Source organism: Dermacentor albipictus, unplaced genomic scaffold (assembly GCF_038994185.2).
Source record: "Dermacentor albipictus isolate Rhodes 1998 colony unplaced genomic scaffold, USDA_Dalb.pri_finalv2 scaffold_16, whole genome shotgun sequence".
In the NCBI taxonomy this organism is placed as follows: Eukaryota; Metazoa; Arthropoda; class Arachnida; order Ixodida; family Ixodidae; genus Dermacentor; species Dermacentor albipictus.
The window spans coordinates 4528298-4553969 of NW_027225570.1; the positions used below are offsets into that span (position 1 = coordinate 4528298).

At 46.3% G+C, this 25672-nt stretch overlaps 1 protein-coding gene across 2 annotated transcripts in view; it reads right to left on the minus strand.

Moving 5' to 3' along the window:
* Positions 1-5467: 5467 nt before the first annotated feature.
* TSG101 (tumor susceptibility gene 101) overlaps positions 5468-25672 on the minus strand; it is a 106336-nt gene continuing 86131 nt past the window's right edge. For both annotated transcript variants that reach the window (XM_065454781.2, XM_065454782.2), the window contains exons 10-12: positions 17229-17362; positions 9706-9808; positions 5468-5809 (exon numbers count right to left, since the gene is read on the minus strand). In XM_065454781.2, the coding sequence (XP_065310853.1) occupies positions 5729-5809; positions 9706-9808; positions 17229-17362 (318 nt within the window). In that variant the 3' untranslated portion in view covers positions 5468-5728. The remainder of the gene's footprint in view (positions 5810-9705; positions 9809-17228; positions 17363-25672) is intronic.

Here is a 25672-nt window from a genome sequence, read left to right on the forward strand (position 1 = left end):
AACTTGCTTGTTTGCAACAACGTAGCGACGGTAGATGCTGTTATAAAAGAGTGCCGCCGCCTGGAACTCGCTAAAAGCCGACGTATTGACCAGCATTTTGCCCGTCTGCCCAACACCCCAGCGACATCTTCCTGTGCCGACACTCTTCGTCCCAACAATACTGCTGATGTTACCAGGATCGTCTGGCGTGAGATCGAGGCCGCCTATCCGGCTGCCTTCGACTCCAGCCCCACCAACGCACCTGTAGTCACGGTTTCCCTGATCCAGGCAGTTGTCTGCCAGGTGTTCGAAAACATGGGTCTTCACACCATCTGCTCGGCCCATCGCCCTGACACTCGCCCAGCTTCTTCAATTCCGCCCCGTCCCGCATCTTCTTACCCACCACGTTTCCGTAATCCATGTGAATGGCACACTGCTGACGACAAGCCCATTTGTTTTCACTGCCATCGAATCAGGCACACTTCTCGGCACTGTCGCAGTCGCTGGAGTTCCCTGACCCGGTCTACTTATACTGCCTACTCTCGCCCCCAGGTGGCCCTTCTCGTCCCTATGCCACACGCTCCAATAACGCCGCCGCTGATTCTCCTGCACCGAACCGCGCCTATTCTCGTTCACCTTCGCCCCAACGACGACAATCTCGCTCTCCCCAGACCCGTCGCTCCGATTCGGCGACTCCCTTCGGACGCCGCTCCCAGCCGGAAAACTAGACGATGCAGCGCCTCGAGGTGACGCTGCATTGCTCCCTACGCCGCCAAATCCTCTACTGACGTTCCCCACTTATCTGAACCTTCTTGACATGCAAGTCGACGGTGTTTCTGTGTCTGCACTCATAGACACTGGAGCGCATTTGTCCTTAATGAGCACTGACCTTCGTAACCAGCTCAAGAAAATTATCACGCCCGCCACGACGCCTGTTGTCCGTGTCGCCGATGGCGGAACAGCCCCCGTAATTGGTATGTGTACCGACCGCGTCTCCTTCGCCCATCGCTTCACTATCGTGCAATTCACGGTTATCGCCCACTGTCCCCACGACATCATCCTCGGCTTAGACTTCCTCTCTGCACATTCTGCTCTCATTGATTGTTCCGCCAGTACTCTCCGCCTTGACCCCAGTCGCCTCAGTTCCGTCGACTTCGTTCGCTTGCCACCTTTGGCACTGACTTAGTTAACTTCGTGTCATCCCCACCAGTCCCCGACAGTCACTACATTGCGGCTCCTATGCAAGACGTCCTCCTTACACACGGGATCACAGTACCTCACACAGTTTTATCTATTACGGCGAATTGCGTCTGCCTGCCAGTGGTCAATTTTGGCTTGACGACACAAGTGCTGCCACGCAGGATGTCTCTGGCCCAACTTTTCTCATTTGAGGATCACTCTGTAGCATCGATTTCAGTAGACAACAATTCAGCCGACCCTCCTCTACCGTTGCAGTCGGCAACTTGCACCATCGCCAACTTACAGAAAATTATTGCACCCGACATGCCTTCCGAACACGCTCGTGCGCTCTACCGCGTTCTGATTTCCTACCAAGATATTCTTTACTTTAACGATCGTCCTTTGGCCCAAACAACAGCTGTCAAACATCGCATTAATACCGGTGATGCCCCTCCTATTCATTGCCGCCCGTATCGAGTATCACCGGCTGAGCGTCAAGTTATTCACCCCGAAGTTCGCAAAATGCTTGCGAAGAACATTATTGAACCGTCATGTAGTCCATGGGCGTCGCCTGTTGTGCTGGTAAAAAAGGATGGCTCATGGCGCTTTTGCGTGGATTATTTGCACCTTAACAGGGTTACCAAAAAGGACGTGTATCCCCTAACTCGGATTGATGACGCCCTTGACTGCCTCCACGGTGCTCGCTATTTCTCCTCTATTGACCTTCGCTCCGGCTATTGGCAGATTGCCGTGGACGATCTCGACCGCGAGAAGACTGCCTTTGTAACACCCAATGGTCTTTATCAATTTAAAGTGATGCCGTTCGGTCTATGTAATGCTCCTGCCACTTTTAAACGCATGATGGACTCCCTTCTTCACGGTTTCAAATGGTCCATGTGCCTGTGCTACTTGGACGACGTTATAGTACTTTCCCTAACATTCGCTATGCACCTCGAGTGCCTCTCAGCAGTCCTGGACGTTTTTCAGAGAGCTGGTCTGCAACTCAACGCATCGAAGTGCCAATTCGGCCGTCGCCAGATTACCGTCCTTGGACATCTCGTTGACGCGAACGGAGTGCAACCGGACCCAGGCAAGATTCATGCTGTTATGTACTTCCCTGTTCCAAAGTGTGTCAAGGATGTGTGCAGCTTCATCGGCCTTTGCTCGTACTTCCACCGTTTCGTGAAAAATTTTGCGGCCACAGCACGACCACTAACCGAGCTTTTGAAAAAAGACGCTCCTTTTCAGTGGGGCAATAACGAGACCTCTGCATTCTCGCTTCTAATCGACCTGCTCACAATGCCTCCCGTTCTGGCCCATTTCAATCCTTCTGCACCTACCGAAGTCCGTACTGACGCCAGCAGTCATGGAATTGGCGCAGTACTGACAGAACGCCAGCGTGGCCACGACCGTGTTATCACTTACGCCAGCAGGCTCCTCTCGCCCGCAGAGCGCAACTATTCCATCACTGAGCGTGAGTGTCTGGCCCTAGTTTGGGCGGTTGCAAAGTTTCGCCCATACTTATATGGCCGACCCTTTCCGTTGTCACAGACCATTACGCGCTTTGCTGGTTACACTCATTCAAAGACTCTACAGGAAGACATGGTCGCTGGGCCTTACGCCTCCAAGAATATTCGTTCTCTGTCACCTACAAATCTGGCCGACTACACAAGGACGCTGACTGCCTGTCTCGCTACCCGGTAGACGAGCCTGACGACGCCGACAGTAGTACCGCCGACGGCATTTTCTCTGTGTCTGCCTTCGCTAACATCGCCAATGAGCAGTACCGAGACCTATCGCTGCGAGTACTTATCAAGCGTCTGCGCTCTACACCTACCGACCCATCCGTTCGCCGATATGTCCTCCAGGGTGGCATTCTGTACCGAAGGAACTTCCTCCCTGATGGCCCTGATCTTCTTGTCGTGCCAAAACATCTACGACAGACTGTGCTCTTTGAGATGCATGACGCACCCACTGCACGACATCTTAGGGTAACCCGCACGTACGACCGCGTCCGCCGCCGCTCTTATTGGCCTGGTCTCGCTCGCTCCGTCCGACGCTATGTTGCTGCCTGTGATCCCTGCCAGCGTCGGAAAACACCTCAGGTGCTACCTTCCGGTCACCTTCAGCCGATCACCGTCCCTGTGGAACCGTTCTTTCGTGTTGGATTAGACCTCCTCAGTCCCTTTCCCACGTCATCCTCTGCGAACAAATGGGTAGCCGTCGCAACTGATTACGCAACCCGATACACTATCACGCGGGCTCTCCCTACCAGTTGCGCCACTGACGTCGCGGACTTTCTCTTGCGTGACATTATCTTAGTGCATGGCGCCCCGCGACAGCTGCTTACTGACCATGGTCGTAACTTCCTCTCGAAAGTTCCTGCTCTATTCAACAGAAGCTGACTACCTCATATCATCCTCAAACCAATGGCCTGACAGAGCGGTTAAACCGTACTCTTACCGACATGCTGTCCAAGTACGTTTCGAAGGACTACCACGACTGGGACGTTGCCCTTCCTTACGTCACATTTGCTTATAATTCTTACCGGGACGAAACCGCCGGATTTTCTCCATTTTATCTACTCTACGGTCGCGAACTGACCTTGCCCCTTGATACGGTACTTCCTCCCGCTGCGATCTCAACACACCGAGTATGCGCGCGACGCCATTGCCCTCGCCGACCATGCACGCCAGCTTGCCCGTGCTCAACTGACGGACTCGCAAACCACACAGCAGCGTCAGTACAGCACCTGCCACCGTGACGTACAGTTTTTGCTTGGTGCAATCGTGCTCCTGTGGTCGCCCTCTCGTTCCGTCAGACTTTCAGAAAAGCTTCTTTCGCGATACACAGGGCCATACCGCATGCTGTGACAGGTGACGCCTGTGACGTACGAAATTGCTCCTGCGAGCTCAACCTCGTCATCTACTCTGGCATCTAGTGATGTCGTGCATGTCAGTAGGCTCAAGACTTACTACACTGCTTCAGACTCCGCCCTTTAGTCGCTCCGGGACGGCGCTTTTGCAGCCGGGTGTAGTGCTACGGGATAGTATTTCCAATGACGAAGAGCCGAGCAGTAAGAAGACGACGACGATTAGAAGCTAGCGCGGGCTGTTGCCTCTTGGCCAAGTGCAGCACATTTTCTTGTAAATATACTTGTACATAGCTTTTTGTCTGCGTCTTCCTACGTAACAATATTTTAGATTTCGGCACAAGTTATGTGGGACACCCTGTATATGTAAATCAACATTAACACAAGATGTAATACAGGAGAACTATGACATTTTATAATGATTTCATTCAAAGAAAGCTTTATTTCCCCAGCCATGATCATGCTTTAGGCCAATCCACATTGAGGACAAGGTGTAACCATCCATGTTGTGTCAGCCCCATGATGCCACAGATGGTGGTGCCAGATTGTCCACTATGGATTATTGTAAGAAACTCTATGCCTGCAGTGCTATGTAAAACAAAACTGTAATTGTAAGGCTTACATTTTTAATCACTCCAGATTTGCTTCAGTAGCAAGAACTATGATATTCATGAACACTAAGTAAAGAAAGGAACTTAACATCAAAACAATAACGAAAAAATGTGCTGATATTTGCAAAGGTTCCAGGGCCAGTTCTCCCAAATTTGATTAGTGGCACTGTTCACTGCACAGAAGTTCCAGAGCAGATGACACATTGCAGAAGACACAATGCCAGCTCATCCACGGCACCATGTTTCATACTAAAAGCATCCTCAATAAACCACACCAGCACTCACTGGAGCGCCCTGTAGCTTCATGGCTTCATGAAGCTACACCAGGGCTCCCTGTTACACTGGTGCAATTTGTCGAAGATGCTTTAAGGTTACCGGAGGGAAATATGGCACTGCAGTCATTAAGCCTCCATAGGACTCATGGGCAGTACACAGATTCTCTGACAATTTGGCATTGGATACTTTAAGAAAGCACATCACAGTTTACTGTTCTTTTTGGCACAAGTGGCAGGTGTGCTAGCCTCGCACTATTTCCTTCAAATTGTTAACGGCTTAAATTCACGAATAATTAACTTTAATAAATAATTTCACTGCGCAGCTCCCACGATAAGCAGTACCACAATGCTTTCAAGTATGCTGTTGCCAAATCTGGAATGTGCGTGGTTAGCAAGGCTCACAATGTGCAATTATTTCATATATCCGAAGCAACTATATTCGCCTACAGTCTCCTGAAATCCATAGAGTAGAAATATAGCTTAAATGAGACTAATTGCAGCCAATCTGCAATAAAAAAATTACCTTCAGAAACAATGCAAGAACTCACAAGGTCATTTGAAAATCACATGCATGAAGTTTATGCAAATTCATACACTGCCCATAACCTCCGTGAAGGCTGAAGAACCACATGGGTAACATATGTAGACACAAGCACCAGATTTTTCTCTAGTGCGCTTCGTACAGTCCACACGGGCATGACGGGGTGCTTGCAATGCTGTTCCAGCCGTAGACACCTTTGTGCTGTAGGACTCCAGACTTGATGCCCGTTCCGTGCCTTCAAGTTGTGAGACCGTCGGGGGCAATTGTTGACTTATGGAAGTTGGGCCTTTTCACGGCACTTCTGCATCAGGGCTCGCAGCAGGAACTGCTTTCTTGACAGCTCTCGAATGTGCTGCAGCGTGCACGAGTGAATTACGCTGTTAGTCAATCTGGCTGACTGATGGACTCGTATAATTTATTGTCCTAACACAACACAATGGCTAAGACAAAGGTTGTAGTGGAGGGCTACACATTAGTCTTGACCACCTAATGTTCTTTAACTTGCATACAAAGTGCTATACATGAGCACTTTTGCAATCCTACCCCCCCCCCCCCCCCCCGCACTGTGACCAAGAATTGAACCTGCAATTTCCTATTCAGCAGTAGAACTTAATAGGCACCAAGTAACCATGATTACCAATTTGGCTTCTGCATCATTGCCCACCACAAACAAGAAAAGATGTGCTGTGGCACTGTAACTGCTGCCTTTCTATGTTTATAATTTGCCCCTACATTTGTAGTAACCCCTGTGGTCATGAATACCCCTAGTGAGTGGGTTAGAATTAGACAAGATTAACCGGTGACTGGAAGGGATAACTGGCAAATAACCGCACACCCAACAATGTTAACACACTGTTATTAACAAACAATTATTGGCACAAGCAAAGCTCCAGAAACTCTTTCGTTTTGTGAATTCGGTTGTCACTGCCACCTCTCCTGGCATCACACAAATACAGTCAAACCTCAATACATTCGAACCTCGATACATTGAACAGCGCGGTGATTGCAAAATAGTTTGATGTAGCCAGAATTCGATATATAAAATCACGTAAGAAATGTGGCAGAAATCTCTGCAAATCAATCGATTAACCAAGGATCAGGGATTGTTGTTCAGAGTGCGTTCAGTTGCACCACACGCAATTGGCCTAGGCTGCGCCAGCATCGTCAGTCGGGAGCATGCGGTCGATTGCGCCACATGCAATTGGCCTAGGCCGCGCCGACTTCATCGGCCGCGTGAAGTTGGTGCAGCCTAGGCCAATCTTGCCCTAATCATGGCACAGTAAATACTCAGTTGAAGCTTCACACAAAGTATTTATTTATTTGGCTGAAACTACTGCAGCACTGCAGCCTGCTTCTTATTGGCAGCCGCGTGCTTACTCAATACAGTCTAAACGATCCACAAGCAATAGGCTGGCGGCGTAGAAGGGCCAAAGCAGCTACAGCCTCTGCTGAAGTCGGGAGCAGGGCAACATCAGCGCTTGCGACATCAACCTCAGCAGTGTCTTCGTTTGGCCACTACTTCTGCTGTTATCTCCATGTCCATCAGTTGAAGCATTTTGAAACACTGTCATTTTGGAACTTCATACTTAATTGGATTTCGCGATGCCAAGCAAACCATCTTTCACTATGAACTACCAAACATTTTGCTTCCTAATCCAAGAAAATTCTGGCAGGTGATAAACCCCAAAGAAGTGCTGTCAATACTGTTACTAACGACCTGGGTGAATCGGTGACAGATTTCACCTATGCTAATGTGTTCAACAATGCGTTTCCTTCAGTCTTCATTAGTGAAATGGAGACACATCCTCCTCCACCAATCATAAATATACAATGCAACATGTCAGCCATCACATTCATAGCACGTGGGTTTTTATCTGTATGTAATCAAAAAATATTTCATTATCTGGCATCGATTACATTAATGCTAAACTACTAAAAAACACCAAACATATTTCTGCAGAGTTTCTCTGTTTATTTATTTTAACAGTCGCTTTCCACAGGCACCATGCCAGAGGAGTGGAAGATGGGGAAGGTTATTCCAGTCTACAAATCGGGTAACAAAAATTCTGCACTAAATTACCGCCTCATATCATTGGTAAGTGTTACCTGCAAGATCATGGAGCATGTAATCTACTCTCATATTGTTAACTTTCTAAACACTAACAACTTCTTTCATCCTATGCAGCATGGGTTCCGCAGGGGCCGTTCTTGCGAGACGCAGCTTGCACCATTTCTTCATGACATTCATGCTACTCTTGACAGTAACATACAAACAGACGACATATCTTTGGTTTACGCGAAAGTGTTTGACAAAATATGTCATCGACACGCCTATTACTAAAACTTTCTTGCTTGCACTTGCATCCTGATATCCTAAAATTGCTTGAGCAATTTTTAACTAAACGCTCACAGTATGTCTCACTTAATAATAACCCCGCTTCTAACATTGCATCCGTCAATGAGGCATACCACAGGGGTCTGTCCTTGGCTCCCTTCGTTTCTTAATTTACAGAAACAACTTACCTTTGCATGTGTCCTGCCATATCCGCATGTTTGCTGATGACTGCGTTATTTGCCGCACAGTCAATACCATCACTGACCAAACAACTCTTCAATGTGACTTTAACCGGGTGCAAGAATGGTGTGATCTTTGGCTGATGACACTCAACTAATAGATGCAAACTTGTCTCATTTACCTATTGTCATCACCTGCTTTGAATTTTTTATCGGATTGATGACGTCACCATTGAATTAGTAGAATTCGACAGATACTTAGATGTCACCTTGGCTAACCTACCCTGGAACGCACATGTTACTAATGTTCTTTCATTGACTAACAAAACATGGGGATTGCTAAGACATCATCTTTGCTTTGTTCCTTCGCATACAGAACTGTTAGCCTATAGATCACTGGTAAGAACGAAACTCGAATATGCATCTGCCATCTGGGATCCGCATCAAGCATATCTCGCCAATGCCCTCAAGGCAGTTCAAGATCGCGCCACCAGGTATATTCATTCCACATACTCTTACCAACGTCGGCATATCATACTTAAAAAAGAGAGCTTTCCTCATCACTTCTATCGTTTCATTGCTGCACTGCCACCCTCTCCCACTTCCACAGGTTCTGCTATTTGACGATTTATCGCCCACAATACATTGTTCCCCCAACGTGCGGTTCAAGAAGCATTGGCCATCCCCAGCAGGTAGCACGACCACATTCACGCACAAATACTTTTTCAACCTCATTTTTCTATCGAGCACCTAAAGGCTGGAATGCCCTTTCTCATCAAATCGCTGCAATCACCTGGTCCTCAAAATTTGTTCCAAGATGTAATAACTTTATATTTAGAGAATTGAATGCATTATAACACTTGTTCATATATGTTGTACTCCCCACCCCTCGTGGAACACCCTACTATGGGGTCTTTAAGGAAATAAAATGAACGGAAATGAAATAACAAAGTATTAAGTGGCATCTGCCAAGGCATCTATGAGTGAGCCCAGTGAGTACGCGCTGTCCTGTGCCTTTGTGGATGCAAACTGCCATTCCTAGCGAGGCATGGCAGGCGCAGAATGCGGCACTGAGGTGGAGTCAGTGCGGCAAATGCAATGCGTTGTTGAGATTGTTGAACTCGCCAAGCTGCCACGTGCGTACGCCGCTACGTTCAAAAGGTGTCCTCAGCGTGATCGATGTGTGCAGCTACAGTGCGCAGCAGTCGGGAACGCCCATCGCCTGTGAACAGAGCGTACGTGGTCTGGTATACCGGAGTTTGATCGATTTTACATCCGATTTTTTTAAAAAATTTAAATTATCGGGTTTTACGTGCCAAAACCACTTTCTGATTATGAGGCACACCGTAGTGGAGGGCTCCGGAAATTTCGACCACCTGGGGTTCTTTAACGTGCACCTAAATCTAAGTACACGGGTGTTTTCGCATTTCGCCCCCATTGAAATGCGGCCGCCGTGGCCGGGATTCGATCCCGCGACCTCGTGCTTAGCAGCCCAACACCATAGCCACTAAGCAACCACGGCGGGTCACCTGTACAGCAAAATGACCTGTACAACGAACGAAACAATTCTGTCCTGGTTCTAATGTGAGCTGCACGGTGTGCGACCTTTACAACGAAGTGGCCCCGGTATAATGCATGCTTCTGGAGGCCCCATGCATTTCGTTATAAAGGCGTTTGACTGTAGCATGTGCCACTCACATGAGAGTAGCTGTCAACAGACAGAAAGTAACACACCTTCAGGAACACATCCAGGTCAATGACACCCTTGCGAAGTGCCTCGCCCAAGTAGTAGATTGCATCCTCCGTGGCATTCTCCTCTGCAAAGGCATTGACAAGCCTGCAATGCAATAAATCCTTGTTATAACGAAGTCCAAGGAAGAAATAAAATTACACGGTTATATCCATTACATTGCTACAGCCACCATCTACCCACATGGCTGCCTATCAAGAAGGAAGGTGGAGGTGTGGCAGCATCACTAATCAGTTAGCTGAAGCAGATGCAAAAGAGTACAGCACACAATGAATGTGACATGATGGCGAGGAATTTTCTTGCTGCTGCGGTATCATCAGCGAGGCAACTGCTTGCCCTAACGTGGCGGCCAATGCTAGTCCATCTTTGCACGTGTAGAAGTGCAACTGGTCTTAACTTTCCTGGGTGTGCGCTAGACTTGCAGCACTGCAAGTCTCCAATTTTGTGCAATGCTTATCATTGAATGCCACCATGAAAAAATGCTTTTTCGCTGCTGTTTACAAGCATCTACTCACGTACAGCAATGAAGGTTATACAAAATCAAAGGCTTGCAGCGTACCGCCAAAGGCATGTGAGCAGGGTCATATTTAATAACAATCCAACTGATTACTCTAGTCATTAGTTACTCAGAGTACCCAATCCTATCAATACAGTGAAACCTCGTTAAACCGTAGTTGGCCTAAGCTCGGAAAAAGTACGTACTTAATGGCAGTACTGCTTAACCGAAATAGCATGACATCGCCCGCTTACCTGTCAAGAACAGAACTATGAGAGGGTGCGATGAAAGGGCAGAAAACATGTAGTATTTATTCACTTTGCGTGACAAAAGTATGTTATTTTCGTTTGATGCCGCAATGTGCTAGCAGCTACGACGGTAGCCTCAAACCCGCTCATGCTACGAGCCAGCTTTTCTGCCAGTCCCCTCTACTCGGCAAACAGCCACGTGAGGCTTACATAACGTGCAGCATCTCCCACTGTCGGGCCTGAATCGCCTGTGCTGTCACTCTCCGTGTCGTCCTCATCACTGTCATTAAGCGACCCTTCAGCAATAACAGAGGCAACCATGGCGAAAAGTCGAACCTCGTAGCCGACGTATTTTTGCAGTCACAGCGAGCATTGCCGACCAACTTCTCTTTCGCATTCTGAACGCCACATGCCGTAGACAATGGTAGGTCCCACTCGTATGCCAGCACCGACTTCTTCGTGCCACGTTCCTGAACGCCACATACCGTAGACAATGGTAGGTCCCACTCGTATGCCAGCACCGACTTCTTCGTGCCACGTTCGACGGCACGAACGATGTTCAATTTGTCATCTATGCTGAGCACCCGGATTTTGCCTTAGCTTGAGCGACACCACAATACGAGCCACAACGCTCAGACTCTGGCACGGTGCTGAAATGACGTTGATGTTGATGTGGCTTCACCCTTCCAAGTGCCCTCTGCGTTTGCGCTTGGTGGCCATTCCGATCTCTGAGGCTCATTGTGCAGGCGGGCCAACGCACCACCATGATTTTGCAATGAAAAGTGGAAACAGTATTTGTTAACTGATATGTACGCAATAAGCTGTTACGGTTTACGCAGATACAAAATGCATTGTGCTCAATGGCTGCTGAGTTGGGGATTTGACTTTACTACTTTAAAATTGAACTACTGTTTAAGCGGGTACAGTTTAACGAGGTTTTACTGGAATTATGGCGTCCGAAGGGAATAAAAAAATTCAAAACAAAATGAATTGTAACAAACACGGTCCCTAGACACAAATGCAAAACCCCTTGAATGCGTATTTGCTACAGTCCTTCAATTAAATTCTGCAGTTTTACGTGGCAAAACCATGATATGTTCATGAGGCACGTCGCAGTGGGGAGGAGACCCTGGATCAATTTTGATCACCTGGGGTTCATTAATGTGCAACCAAATTCCCAGTACATGGGCGTTTTTGCATTCCCCCCCCATCGGAATGCAGCCGCTGTGGCTGGGATTTCATCTCGCTACCTCGTGCTTAGCATGCAGTGCCACGCCAAAGCCATCAAGACCATCACCAACGGTATGGTGGCCTACGCCTAACTAGTTTGCTGGTTCCTCCTGCGACGCACGCAATTCTCTTAAACACAAAAAGCACATGATGGGACTTCTTGCCGCTAGCCTAACTTGTAAATTAATCAGACTGAAAGTGGCATGTTGTCGTCGACATGCTATGCGAGAACTTGTTTTCTCGCCATCCATGACTGCCATCTTATGATCGCAATGGCAATGACATGCTGGCTAAGCTGGCTCTGATGGCAGGCGATTGCGAATGTAGTTTTGCTTTCGTGTTGGATTACACTGCGCAAACAATTTTCGGACAAATTTTCACTGAAAAAAGAAATGCAGGCACACATCAAAATTTATAAATACTGCAATAATTTATTGAACTCTACCATTCTCACTTTAAAATCTCCCTGGGGCAGGCTGAAAGCAGGTCAACGGGAAGTGACGTGTACCTGACACATTCACTGTTTCCTTAGCACTGCCAAGAGAGGCACAAGACAGTTCGAATTACAGTACATTCCACTTATAACAATACCGCATATAACAATATGTTACGACCACATGTTGGATACAAAATCAAAATTTAGCCGCCTTCTGGGTGGTGTTTTCCATCCACACTGAGCTTGACATTTGCATGGCTAAGTTCCCCTTAACACTTTCGGGACCGGCCCATAGGCCATCGATCATATATGATCGACGGTTTTGCGCGCACTGCCCCGTTCAAATTTCCGCGCGCTTGGACATGTAGCTCCATCTAGGAGGTCGTCAGGAACTAGACTCTCGGTTTCGGCATAGTTTCTTTCATTTCCAGCAGGTGGCGATACGCGAGAGAGAATTTTCTCGATTGCGGCGGCGGCGGACGCAGTGGAAAATGGCGTCGTGCTCGCGTCCGGTCGCTCGAAAAGAACGCCGTCAATCGCGCGATTCCGCTGCTTCAGCAACAGATTTTTTTGATGAACCGAGCAGCGAAGAGTCTGAAGACGACTTCGGCAGCTCCGATTTTATTTCGGACTCCGATTCGGATGATGATGAGCCACGGACTTCATCTAGTAGCCGAAGGTGAGCATAGTTCCACATTCATTTCTTTCTGGAGTAGGTGAACGGGCTCGCTATATGTTCTCATTATTTTATCTTTACTTGATAGGGTCTCAACAAGCTACGGCAATGATCTGCTGCCGCCAGCGCAGAAGCGGATTGAGTTTTCGCCGCGACGGGAACCTGGCGTGTACTTGGACGCAGAAGTGGGCGTGGCGCTCAGAAGCGGATCAAAGAAATTCTTGACTGCTCTGGACTTCTTTCTTCTGTTTTTCTCGATGAATGTGATCGAAACAATTTGTGACAACACGAACAAGTATGCTTGGACTCACATTTTGGAAAAACCAACGCATGCTTGTTCCGATGGATCTTGGGAAGAAGTCACCCCAAGTGAAATGCTAAAGTTTATCGGACTCGTAATTTACATGGGCGTTGTGAAGGTTCCTCGGCTGAAGCTGTATTGGAACGTAGGAGATCTGTACAGCGGTCTGCTCCCACCACGGATCATGCGGCGACGCCGGTTCATAGCTCTACTCGCAATGTTGCAAGTTGCAGACTTGGACGATGTCACTCAAAGTTCAAGAGGAAAGCTCCGATACACGTGGTGGCTCCTGCAACACATGAACGAAGTGTCAGCGAATCTTTTCCAGCCACATCGCGATCTTTCCGTGGATGAGCGCATGGTGAAATCGAAAGGGCGGTCAGGCATCCGACAGTATATCAAAGATAAAGTAACAAAATGGGGCTACAAGCTATGGGTCCTAGCTGACCCTGGCACCGGATATACTGTGCAGTTTAGTGTGTATACCGGTAAGCGTGAGCAGCCAGGGCCCCATGGCTTAGCTTTCGACGTAGTTTGCCAGCTGTGTCACAGATATCTTGATCAGGGCTACAGGATCTTTATGGACAATTTTTACACTTCTACTAGCCTGTTCAGTCATCTTCTCAGCAGAAAAACATTGGCTTGCGGAACCACACGCAAGGATCGCCGAGGATTTCCTGCCGAACTGAAGGATGCACGGTGGGAAAAAAAAGCTCGACGTGGCGACATTCGATGGTTGCGCGATCAGAACATCCTGTACCTTCAGTGGAAAGACCGGCGTGTTGTCAACATGATGAGCACGGTTCATACTGCAAATGACACGGTCACCGCAAAAAGAAGGGAAAGAAGGCAAAACTCCTGGACTCAGATATCTATAACGAAGCCTCTGCTGATCCATGATTATAATGCTGGCATGCTAGGCGTAGATAAATCGGATCAAATGATTGGATATTATAATGTTCTCATGAGAAGCGTACGGTGGTGGAAGACTCTGTTCTTCCACTGCATCGATATTGCATGTGTGAACAGTTTCGTACTCTTCCAAGCTCACCACACATTGCACCCAGAGATTCCTGAGCTGGCACGCACTGCCGGGTTTGACCACCTAGCTTTTAGAGAAGAGCTCATTCGGCAGCTTCTGAATCTTGACGGTGCCAAGCAAGCACACACGCCTCCACCACCCGTCGCAAAACATGCACTCCACAAGCCGGAAAAAGTGGCAAAACGCAGAAACTGCAAGCTGTGCTATGAGCAGAAGAAAATCGAGCTCAAAACTAATGTCTTTTGCAGCACATGCCAAGTTCACTTGTGTTTTACGACTGCCCGGAACTGCTTCGTCGAGTGGCACAAGAACCGTGGGACCTGAGTGGCTGACCACTGGTGCAAGCTAGATTTCACACAAAAAAAAGACAGTTGTAGATACGCGTGCCAAATTTTCACAAGCAAGAAAGGAGGCATTGTAGCACATTTTGTATATCTTGAATTTTTTTTATGTTTTTCCACTTGTATATCCATGACTTTTCCAACTTTTTTATGTTGTTCTTTCAGCAAATCTTGAATTTGAGATTTTTTAAAAAATATTGTATATCACTTTTAAGTCTAACCTTTCTTTATGCATGAAAGACCATCTAATTAGCTACATTTTGATAAACATTGCACCAATATAGCGCAATGACTATTCGTAATAAAAAATAATTTTTGACACCCATCAGAATTGCCTGTTTTTTCCCCGGTCCCAAAAGAGTTAAAAGAAGGATGCCCAAACGAGCCAAAAGGTATGCCTGTGCCAATTCGTATCTGCCGCCATTCTGCACAGTGCATCCCACCCCAGAGAGCATCGCGAGCTGGTGCAGTGCACTACAAGCTGGCCCCAGCTTATTTGTGTCCGCCTCACCCACGATTGTGCTCTGCGCACGTCCAAACAAGAGAGAGAGGAAGAAACAAGGAAAAGCGAAGCGGCACGGTGGCACCCACCCTTTCTGCGATCTCTCTTTCTCAGCGGGCGCAGAAATGCATGGCAGAGCAGCCCCGAAGCAGTGGACAGCACAGTTTGAAGAGGATGGTGCCGACAAAACGCAAATTTGTCTCACTTGAGACAAAGCTGCGAATTTTGCAACCCTCAAAGAAGTGTGAACTCGTGCAGTCAACGATATCCACAATTCTGAAAACTGGGAGCGCGGCGATCACAAAGGCTGGCCACGCTGATCAACGGAAAAGGCAGGCTTTGTGTGCCAGCGTGAACCCCCCGCCCTGATAGTGAAGCCAATGCGGTGGAAGCCGTTGACATTTGTGAGTTCTGAGAGCACATCGCTACGGACGATGAAACAGATGGAGGTGTGTCTCAGTGCAGATAATGCTGCCTCGTTCTGTGAAGAGATCTCCAACGAGACGATGGCAACAGACAGTGGTGTTGTGCAATTGAGGCGATGACAGCGGTGGCACTGGTGACAAGATTGACAACGGCAAGCAGTTGACCCCGATAGTGACGTTCATGCAAAGTGTGCGGTTGTCAATCGAGCTGCTCATTGATTTCGTGCATGCTAAAGGATTGCCACCAGTGTTCGTGCAGCAGCTGGACGTGACGCACACCGTGGTTGCTATTGCGCACATCGCAATAGCAAGTACACATTTCTTACAATTTCAGGACACCTAAAGCTCGACAAGCTGTTTAGAGGTGCAAGAGAATGTTTTACTTTTTTTCACCGCCTACTTTCTACAATATCTATTCTTCAGTGCGAGTGCCAAATTTGGGTTTGGAGCTATTAAGGTATGTTTGGCAGGTTATGTTTTTCCCAGGGAGTCCAGATATAGCAATGATTGGGTATAACTATCCTATTTTTCATTACTTTTGACACTTTTACAGTAAAATCACGATATAACGAATTTCAGAGGACCACAGTAAATTGTTCGTTATTCTGAGAGATTGCTATAGCGAAAGCGCTAACTTAACCATTCCACCTATCAAACCATCAGTTCATAAGTTGTCACCATATGAGCTATCCGCAAAAACATCGTTGTTAGCTCTCGGCCTGAACTGTTGCTATTTTGCATAGGTTTCGCCACCCCGTACCAAAGAAGCACCCTATTAAGAGTGACGCCTGCAAACCAGATGCTGATGCCACGAAAACTACTGACAAAAAGGAAGCTCCATGTCACTTCCAAAGCACGTTTCTTGTTTGCTTGTTTTTCATATTCCATGCCCATTGACATCGCAACTGTTTCGCTCGAGGCAGACACCTGGGCAGGTATTATTCTGTAAGAGTCCACCTAGCGGCCATGTCCATTTCGTCTGCTGTTGAAGTGCTGAGTGGCTGTGGTGCCTGGCTGCTGCAGACGTGCAGGCCAGCCCAGCCAATCAGAACTTCAACAGCAAGCGAAATGGACATGTCCACTAGGTGGACTCCTACAGAATAATACCTCCCCTGAACTATCCCGAAGTGCAAGTGCGCGCGCGTCAACGACGCCTTCCACAAAGTGTGACCGTGTGGCATCATTACGAATATGGAGGTTATATTGCACTCGCAAAATCTGATGCATCATTACCCCCACAATAGAAAAAGAAAATAATAATACAAAATTATTAATAATAAAAAATAAAAACAATAAAGAAAAACAAACGAAAGAAAACAAGTATTTTTGCAAGCATCTTTTTTTAAAATCACACGCCATCTCAGGCCTGCTAGCCTAATGTTTCGGCTGCTGTGAAGGATACACGGAAATCTATCAATCCTCAGATTTCTGAATATTAATTCTTAGTACTCAGGCGTTAACATGACATGGAAACTGAATAACGATTGTCATTCTTAAATGTTCGGTATTCTGAAGTTTGTAGCACTGAAATATTTTTACATTGAAACTATAAGAAAGTCAGGAGGGGATTTTGAAAAGCTTGTTAATGTGGTGTTCCCAGTGACAAGGTTTCACTGCTTAAGTGGACTGAAATACGTCTGGGCAACACCTATTACAGGACTGAAATAAGGATTGTTTGGTCCCATGCAAATAGGCCGAAACCTTCAGTTGGCAAAAGATTGCCAAAAAATTGCACTGGAATCAATGCCAAATTAATGGGATTCCACTGTGTAAGTGCTGCACTTTTTCAAGGGTAAAGTGCATCACTCACTGCTTGTAGAGAGGTGCAGTGGTGATGACCGCTTCGTCGACGTTGATGCTTCCTTGATTCTCCATTTTGCGGATGAGCTCCTTCAGCTCTTCATTGCGCTCACGGAGGTTCTGAAGGTTTGCCTCCAGCTCCGCCTGCACGGATGGCAACCACAACACATCAGAATGACTTATCGGTGGACTAGTCAATGCCTGCAAAATGCCACTGTGGCGACTACCACCAAGTGAGCCTAGGAACATCTCCCCTTCACCTTGTTTACTGCTGCATGCTCATGCCCGTGCTTATGCGTTTCAAATTTAGTATTCTTCTGGTATACTAGATGCTAACCTACATTTGTCATTCCCATGCGCGTAGAAGTAGCAGCGTAGCAGGTTTTATTGCTTACTGAGGATGCCAGCAGAGCGCTGCAAGCTTTTAAAGAACAAAAATGTTTATTTGTGATTGCACTACAGACAAACACATCACGAGAACTGATCCTTAGCAGTGGTCTGCTGTCACTTCTTTGGGCAATGTCCACCTCTCAAGCGATCCACTTAGACAGGCTGAATTGTGATTGAAGCTCCAGGTGAGTCTTTGCATGCAAATACGCTCACTGCAATGCAAAGAACGACCCAATTCCCAGTGCCAGGTGTTGGGGCGAAGGTGCCCTGCACTTGTTATCTTCCACTGCCTCTCCCATGCTTGGTAAACACACAAGGGAGCCCAACATTGACGCCTAATGCCACCCAAAGATGACGATGTGAAAACCAACACCTGCCTCTATCAAGCAAACCACTTCTGTACAGGTCCGAGCAAGCACAATTCACATTGCATACCAACAGACATTACTTGCACAACTTATACCGTGCTAATACTCACGCCATACAACAATACTGGTTTCGCCAAGTTAAAGATCCAAAAGGTCCGAAAGTGCAAGATAGCAACAAAATAACAGCAGTGCTTATAAAGAAACAAATAAAATAGGAAGATCGTGGTTTAGGTGTAACAGAAAATACGACTAATCATCCTGTCATTGCACCACGTCACATTGTCATAGCCATTCAAATGCACTACAAATTGCTTTCTAATATTTTTTTTTTTCAGACTAAGGCCGGGGGAGATCAAGATCACAGTTTTAAGGCAGATTGTTAAAGCCACCATGACATGGTAGTCTGACTATTTTCAGTTTATCATTGTATAAAATGAGTAGGCTCTCAGTGCACATTTCAACTGGAAATTCCAATATGAAATGGCTATCTCTAAGCTTCTCCTACAGACAGTGACCACTATTTTGGCATGTGACATCAAAAATCACCACTGTGCCATCTGCTCTGGATCAGTTCTACACCAACAACTTGCTCCCCAAGCTCTGGCACCCAGCAGTGCAGCAAGGGCATTGCCATTAAATTTTCTCACGAAATAAATGGAGCAGAAGACCGTCCAGATGCATGTGCAAAAACAAAACAATGCATGGATGCTACAACGTAGTTCCAGCTCCTGTATGCAGGACAGAAAAGCATGGACTTTAAACCCTTAACCATTTTATTATTTTGACAATTTCTATGTCCAAACTGCTTATTTCTTTAAAATTTGATATTGAATATTTTCCTTCGAAAAAGCAAGTTCTCGCTCTTGAAAAAGAAATTTAAGCAAATACTAAGTAAAATTAGTATAATAAAGTTTATTATTGCTCACGATAAAGGAGGTCAACTACCTGCTGGTAATCAACAATAAAAAAAAAAAACCAGCGAGAGTGCAGTTCAGAAAGTTTTATCCTCCTGACCACACCTTACCAGGGATGTCCAAAAACGGAAACTGAGGAGGCTTTGAGATGTCGTTCATGTCGACACGCTGCCAATGACGCGCACTGGTAACGGTGTCTTCTGAACAGTCTTCTTCATCTGATGAATTGCTAATTTTGAAGTTATCGCTTTCGCTTCCAGCAACAAAGTAAACTTTGGTGTCCGAATCATTATCGTCCGAAAAACTGGACGACAATAAAAGGCTTCTTTTCCACGCGATGGACCAGCAACACGTGTCGCCTCCACTAGACTTCATTTTTTTTAAACACGAGGTGCCCCCCCAAAGAAATGTGAAATAGCGGTTGAAAAAGAAGAAACTGCCTCCCAAGTGCTGCCATCTACATAGCAACACACCAATTAGGCCTCAAACAAGCGTGTCTCGTTCTAAACGCTCAAAAGGTGATACTGTCTTGAGCGGACGAAACGAGCTACACTTGTCCAAAACTGTTTTGGGGCAGTTCAGCAAAGCCGAGCTGTGCTCGTCTGAAACGGTCAAGGGGAGACGAGGGTTTTGAAACGGCAAAAAATTGCAAAAAAGTCTTATCTTCGGAAAAGTGCATTTTCGCTACTTTTATACATTCAAGAATTCCTCCGCGAAATTTAGAAGCTAAACTTAATAGGAAAATATTGAAGAACTGCAGTTGTATGGGTCAGGGTGGACGCAAAATTAGCAGCAGTTGGCCAAAAATGTTCGAACTTTGCGCCGTCGCCATTAGCAAACGCGGTCGGTGGCTGGCGGCTGCCATTTCATTGTGCGCATTTTGCGCTTTACACAACGCCGTCGGTGAAGGGAAACCTACGCTGTTGCATTATTTCTGAAGAATGCGTCCATGCCGCTGGTTGGCCAAAGCGCACACACACCCCCACGCGCTTCACTCCTATTGGTCTAGCGCTATTCGGTGTGCGCTCAACCGCACTTGCGTTTCCCTACATTTGTTTATCTCTGGTTTCATCATGCCACTGTCTACGTTGTCTACATTTGTTAAGCCGCTTGCTTCACGACAATGTTTGATAAGGTGCCCATTCTGCTGCCGAAAGGGTTGGAGGAAGTCGTCGTCTCAGGGCTACTACGTGTCAAGCTGCCGTGGTATGCACGAAGGAAGGTGGCTAGGCCTGTCATACTCCCAGAGTTGCCAGTTGCTTGTCTACCTGGACAGTCTGCCGGATCGAGTTTCAAGCTGCAACCCAGCACTCTAGCGTCAACACTCCGTCCGCCCACACCACGCGTGTTGGCACAGACCATGTAGACACCGTTTTCTTCACAACTGAAGAAAGTAGCGAGCGTGCAGCGATCACCGGAAAACATGCCTGGCGTCGCAGTCTGAAATGAAGCGAAAGTTCGAGCTGCTAGGTGTCGACACGAAAGAGGACGTCAACGACAGCAGAACTGAATTTGCATTCGTGGATTTATCCATCGTACAAAAGTTCCTTGGACTCGTGCTGTGTCCCAGGTGCGGCTAGAAAGTGGTAATGCTTTAAGGGGGGAAGTGGGTATTCAGACCTTCATTAATTAAGACCCCCATTACCAAATTTATGAAACTGCATATCATTGTTTAGTTTTTTATGCTGATTCGAAATATGCAATTGTTTTTAAAATATGCCAATTAGTTCTAAAGTTAACTAACATTAATTAACATTGTTTCTGGGAACAATGAAGCAAAAACTACTCATCAAAGTCTTTCTTCAGGCACATAGCTGAATACTAGGAACCATAAGCTTCACGATGGTAGGAACTGATTTACAGTGTCCCAGTGTCCAATGGTAGAAAATGATTTACATGATGCTTTGAATACTATTATCGTCCGGTTCCCCCACATACACATTTTTATTTTAGGTGACTTTAATTTCCCTAACATTGATTGGTCCAGTCCTTTTCCTGTTCTCAAAGAGTCCTCAAGTGAAAGTGCACCTTCGTGAAGTTATGCTGTGATTTCAACTTCACTCAATTAGTCACTACTCCAACGAGGACTACTTTGTCCAGCGCTAACGTACTTGATCTTATTCAAACAACAGCTCCTGATCTTGTGCATTCACTTGTTTTTTACCAGGGCTGAGCGACCACTGTGTTATTAACTTTTCAATTAAAGCAGCTGTTAAGCGCCTCACCAGTGAGCCAAAATCCATCATAGATTATAAGAAGGCTGATTTTTCAGTTATCAGTAGTGAACTAGCAGCCTTCTTGGAAGGCTACATGCCCAGCTTTTATGAGCGCACTGTCGAAGTAAACTGGTCAATGTTTAAAAATAAAGGTAAATGTCTAACAAGCAAATATGTACCGCTGCAGGTCATTCGTCGCAAATGAAGGTCACCTTGGTTTAATGTGTCCCTTCAGAATCAGAAAGAACACTTTTTTCGAAAAATAAAGTTCAGGAATGGTCACAGTGACTGGTGCGCATATCAACAGATCACCCACAAATATAGAAATATGATTCAGGACGCTAAGCACACTTTCTTTGGCACTACCTCACCTCCTTTGTTAAAAGACGACCCCAAAAAGTTCTGGAGTGTTGTTAAGGGTGCGCGTTAAAACGTTTTCTCAATCACTGACGACAGTGGCATTAACGCTTCTCGTTCGCAATGTTGTTATGTATTCAACAAAGTATTTTCAGAAACACTTTTAGATGAACGTGCTGAGCGCCTGCCAGAATATTGAGATGCGAACTTTCCTAATATGGATCCTGTAGTAATTGATTACGATGGTATCGTTGGCCTTATTAACATGTTAAAAGTTTTGTGATCATGCGGTGTCGATGGTGTAATCGCAACATTTTTGAAAAGCATGGTTGGTTACTCATCCATTTTCTTTTATTACCTTTTAGATCAGACTTTAAATTCTGGTGTGTTGCCTTCTGATTGGAAGGTGGGCAAAGTGGTGCTGTTGTTTAAATCTGGTGACATTCATTCTGCCCTAAATTATAGGCCAATATCATTGACCAGTGTCCCTTGTAAGATTTTTGAATATGTCATTTATTCTTACCTGGTTAACTTTCTTGAAGGTAATTATTTTTTCACATCTCATCAGCATGGTTTCAGGAAGACATTCTCCTGTGAAACGCAATTAATTTAATTTACTAATGACCTATTAGTAGCTCTAGATTTGGGATGTTATATTGATTGTGTATTCTTAGATTTCTCTAAGGCTTTTGAACTTGTCTGCCCGGAACTACTTTATCTTAAGCTCAGTAAACTAAATCTTGACTCTAACATTCTTGCTTTGATAAAGAACTTTTTGTTAAACCGACAGCAATTTGTAACTGCTAATGGCTACGATTCTTCTCTCTGTCCTGTCCTTTCAGGGGTGCCTAAAGGTTCGGTCCTTGGGCCCCTTCTTTTTCTAACTTACATAAGAGATTTACATGATTGTGTTAATTCCTCTATCAGACTTTTTGCAGGTGACTGTGTTATATATCGCATGATTTCCTCTGATAATGACACATCCCTACTACAGACTGACCTAAACAATATTTCTTACTGGTGTAACACATGAAAAATGAAACTCAACACAATGAAGTGCAAACTAATGAAAATTTCTTGTAAACTTTCCTTTAATGCTTGTGAGTATAACATAAATGGTTCCCCTCTCGAAGAAGTGACTACTTACAAACACTTAAGGGTCCACATTTATCCTAACCTGTCTTGGCAACCACACATTAATTATATTGTCAGTAATGCTAATCGCATGCTTGAATACCTGCGTCAAATTTTTCAATGGCCCCTTCTTCTCTTTAATCTCTTTCGTTATAAAACTTTTGTTCGTTCCAAACTAGAATATGCATCAGCTGTGTGGAATCCATTTACTGAAAGTCTTATTAGTCACCTTGAAGCTGTGCAGAATCGTAGTGCACCCTTCATTCTTTCCAACTACTCCAGTCTTTCCAGTGTTTAATCTATGAAAACTGCATTACAGCTTCCATCCCTTTCCTTTGGCAGGAAAAGAGCACGTCTCTCCTTATTTCATAAGATTTGCTACCATAGCCCTCATCTTAAACAGGGGTTACTTTCCCACCCTTCATTCATATCAAATTGTATTGACCATCATTATAAAGTGCTTGTTTCTCATTGTCGCACTAACCAACACTTTCATTCTTTCATCCCTCAAACTTATAATGATTGAAACCACTTGCCTGCCTCCACTGTATCAATTACAGACCCCAGTGACTTCAAAAATGCGCTTGAATATGTTACCCAAGATTTGCTTTGTTTTTTTATTTCCTATTCATTGTTCCCACTCCCTTGTGTAACAGCCTACGAGCCTTGAAAGTATTCAAATAAATAAATAAATAAATAAATAAATAAATAAATAATAAAATAGTTTTTTGGTATAACAATTACTAACAATTATACAGCACATCAAAGCTTTCTGTTCAAAATGGGTTCAAAGTGGCTGTTTAATGTACGGACAATAAAAAAATATTAAAACTGAGATACAAAAATCAGGTCCTGCCACTGTGTGCTGTTAGATATGGAGCTGTTTCCTGCGATTACTTCGAGTTCCCCAAACCACTTCGAATCGCAGCACAGCTAATTGAGGAATGCCGAAGCAGGAAAGCACATTCCAGAGGAGCGGCCGAGCAAACAAGTTTAAGGCAACAAGTTCACGTGCCAACAAGTTCGTGCGCCGCCGGGATTAGCAGGCGGGCCTCCGACAATGGAGCATGAGCAGCCCTCCCCTTCTCCTCGTTAGAAGTGCATTGCCAGTCTGCGAGGCAAGACCACAGAGAGCCGCCAGGTGTGACACCGCGACACGGGCGCCTACCATTGGCTGAAAGTGGCGTCATCGGAGCGGACTCTCCCATTGGTCAAACATGACGTGACTTACAGTGCTCGAAGGGCTTATAAGAAGCCTTCCAGAGATTCTGGGACAGTCCCTGATTCCCTGATTCACCTCTCTCGAACTTCTTGCCGCGGGCCGCAGCGTCCGAGTTGCTGCCGGCCCGTAATGACTGTACGACTGCTAAATGACTCTCACCTCCTTGTACATAATGTAGAATAAATACTCCCAAGTTTGGTATTTCATCCCGAAGTCCGTCCCCCAACCCCTACATCTGGTTGGCAGCGGTAGGATCGCCTCCGAATGCATCAGCTGGTGGCAGCGCTACAGATCAACCTTCGTCGAGACAGATCCTAAGGAACCGGGAAGAGCGAAGAAGAGAGAGCCTTCGTCGAAAGAGGTCCGAAGAAACTGGGAGTAGCGAAGAAGGAGCGAGCCTTCGACCCAGGGAGACCGGAGGAACCGGGAACAGCGGACGAATGAACCGGATGGCAAGGTGCTGCAACCGTAAGTGAGCGCGTGGTTTTTTTCCTTATGATTCGCCAGACTCAAAGGTTGTGTGTTCAATTTTGATAGTTCTGGGAATCGGGAGTTTGATGCATTGTGTGTTTGCACAAATTAATTAAGGAAAACAGTTTTAACCACCTGTCGGGGCTGCTGCTATGGATCTTAGAAGGTTGATGAGCTTAGACTTGTTGTTGGTGTGCGACGATTTGGGAGTTGAGGCGGACGAACGGATGAAAACGCCAGCTATCATAAAGGCGATTGAAGATAGTGGCAATGATGGTAAAAGCATTGAGCTTGCTTGGGAAGTGATACAGGAGCCACGGGAGCGTGTGCGTCGTGTACGTTTGCGAGAGCGTCGTGAACTTAGGAGTGAGCGTCAGCGTGAAGAACGCGAGAATGAACGGAAGCATGAGCTTCAAGAACTTACTCTTAGGTGTCAGCGTCACGAACGTGAGAATGAACGCAAACGTGAGTATCAGGAACGTAAGCTTGAGCGTGAACAAAAGTATGAGAGAGAGAAGGCAGCACTGATCAAAGAGATACAGGATTGTGATCAGTTATTGGCACAGAGACAACGGCTGTCTGAGAATTCTGTAGGAAGTACAGAGCGAAAGAATGAGCAAGTGTCTAGCGGATTTTCGCCAGAAGCCGACGAAAAGAGTAGTGCCTGTGAGATTGGCTGCAGATTCATAAGTAAAGGGAAAAGGCTAGCTGCTAACGATGCCTTAGTGGCAATAGAGGCCGCTAAAGGCCAGAGTGAGAGCGACGAGGTGCTATGCCAACAGATGACTGTGGAGACAGCTAGGCCAGCTGCGAACAAATTGGCACAGTTACCGAGCGTGTGCGTCGCTGGTAATGTTAGCGAGGTTGCTAGCGAAGAAAAGGGTACTTCTGACCCGACAGAAGCAAGCACCCATGTCAGGTCAGATCTGCGTGCAGAAGTGAAGTGCGAACTGAGCGATGTAGTTGAGAGTAGTACTCGGGATGGCGAGCTCCGTAGTCCACGAGAGAACAACTGCATTGTTCAGGGATCGGTGCGGCTCTCCACCAGTCTAGATAGCCTAGATAGCGATGATTCAGTTGTTAATCATTCGGACTGTGCGCGTGAGACAGCGATCGATACCGACGGGCTGTGTGCCGATGCACAGCGTGAGCTGGGCAATGTAGCAGAGGGCAGTTCGCAAGAGTGCGAGTTGTCTAACTCGAGTAAAGCCTGCTGCATTGTGCCAGAGTCGGCTGAGCTGTCCGCCAGTCGAGGCAGAGAGAGTGTTGATTTAAGTGAGAATCACTCAGACTGTGCGGGTAAGAGACCGATCCGGGCCGACGAAATGTGTACCGGCCAGCACGAGGCACGAGAAGGCGACATGAAGGCGAGTGCAAAGAGA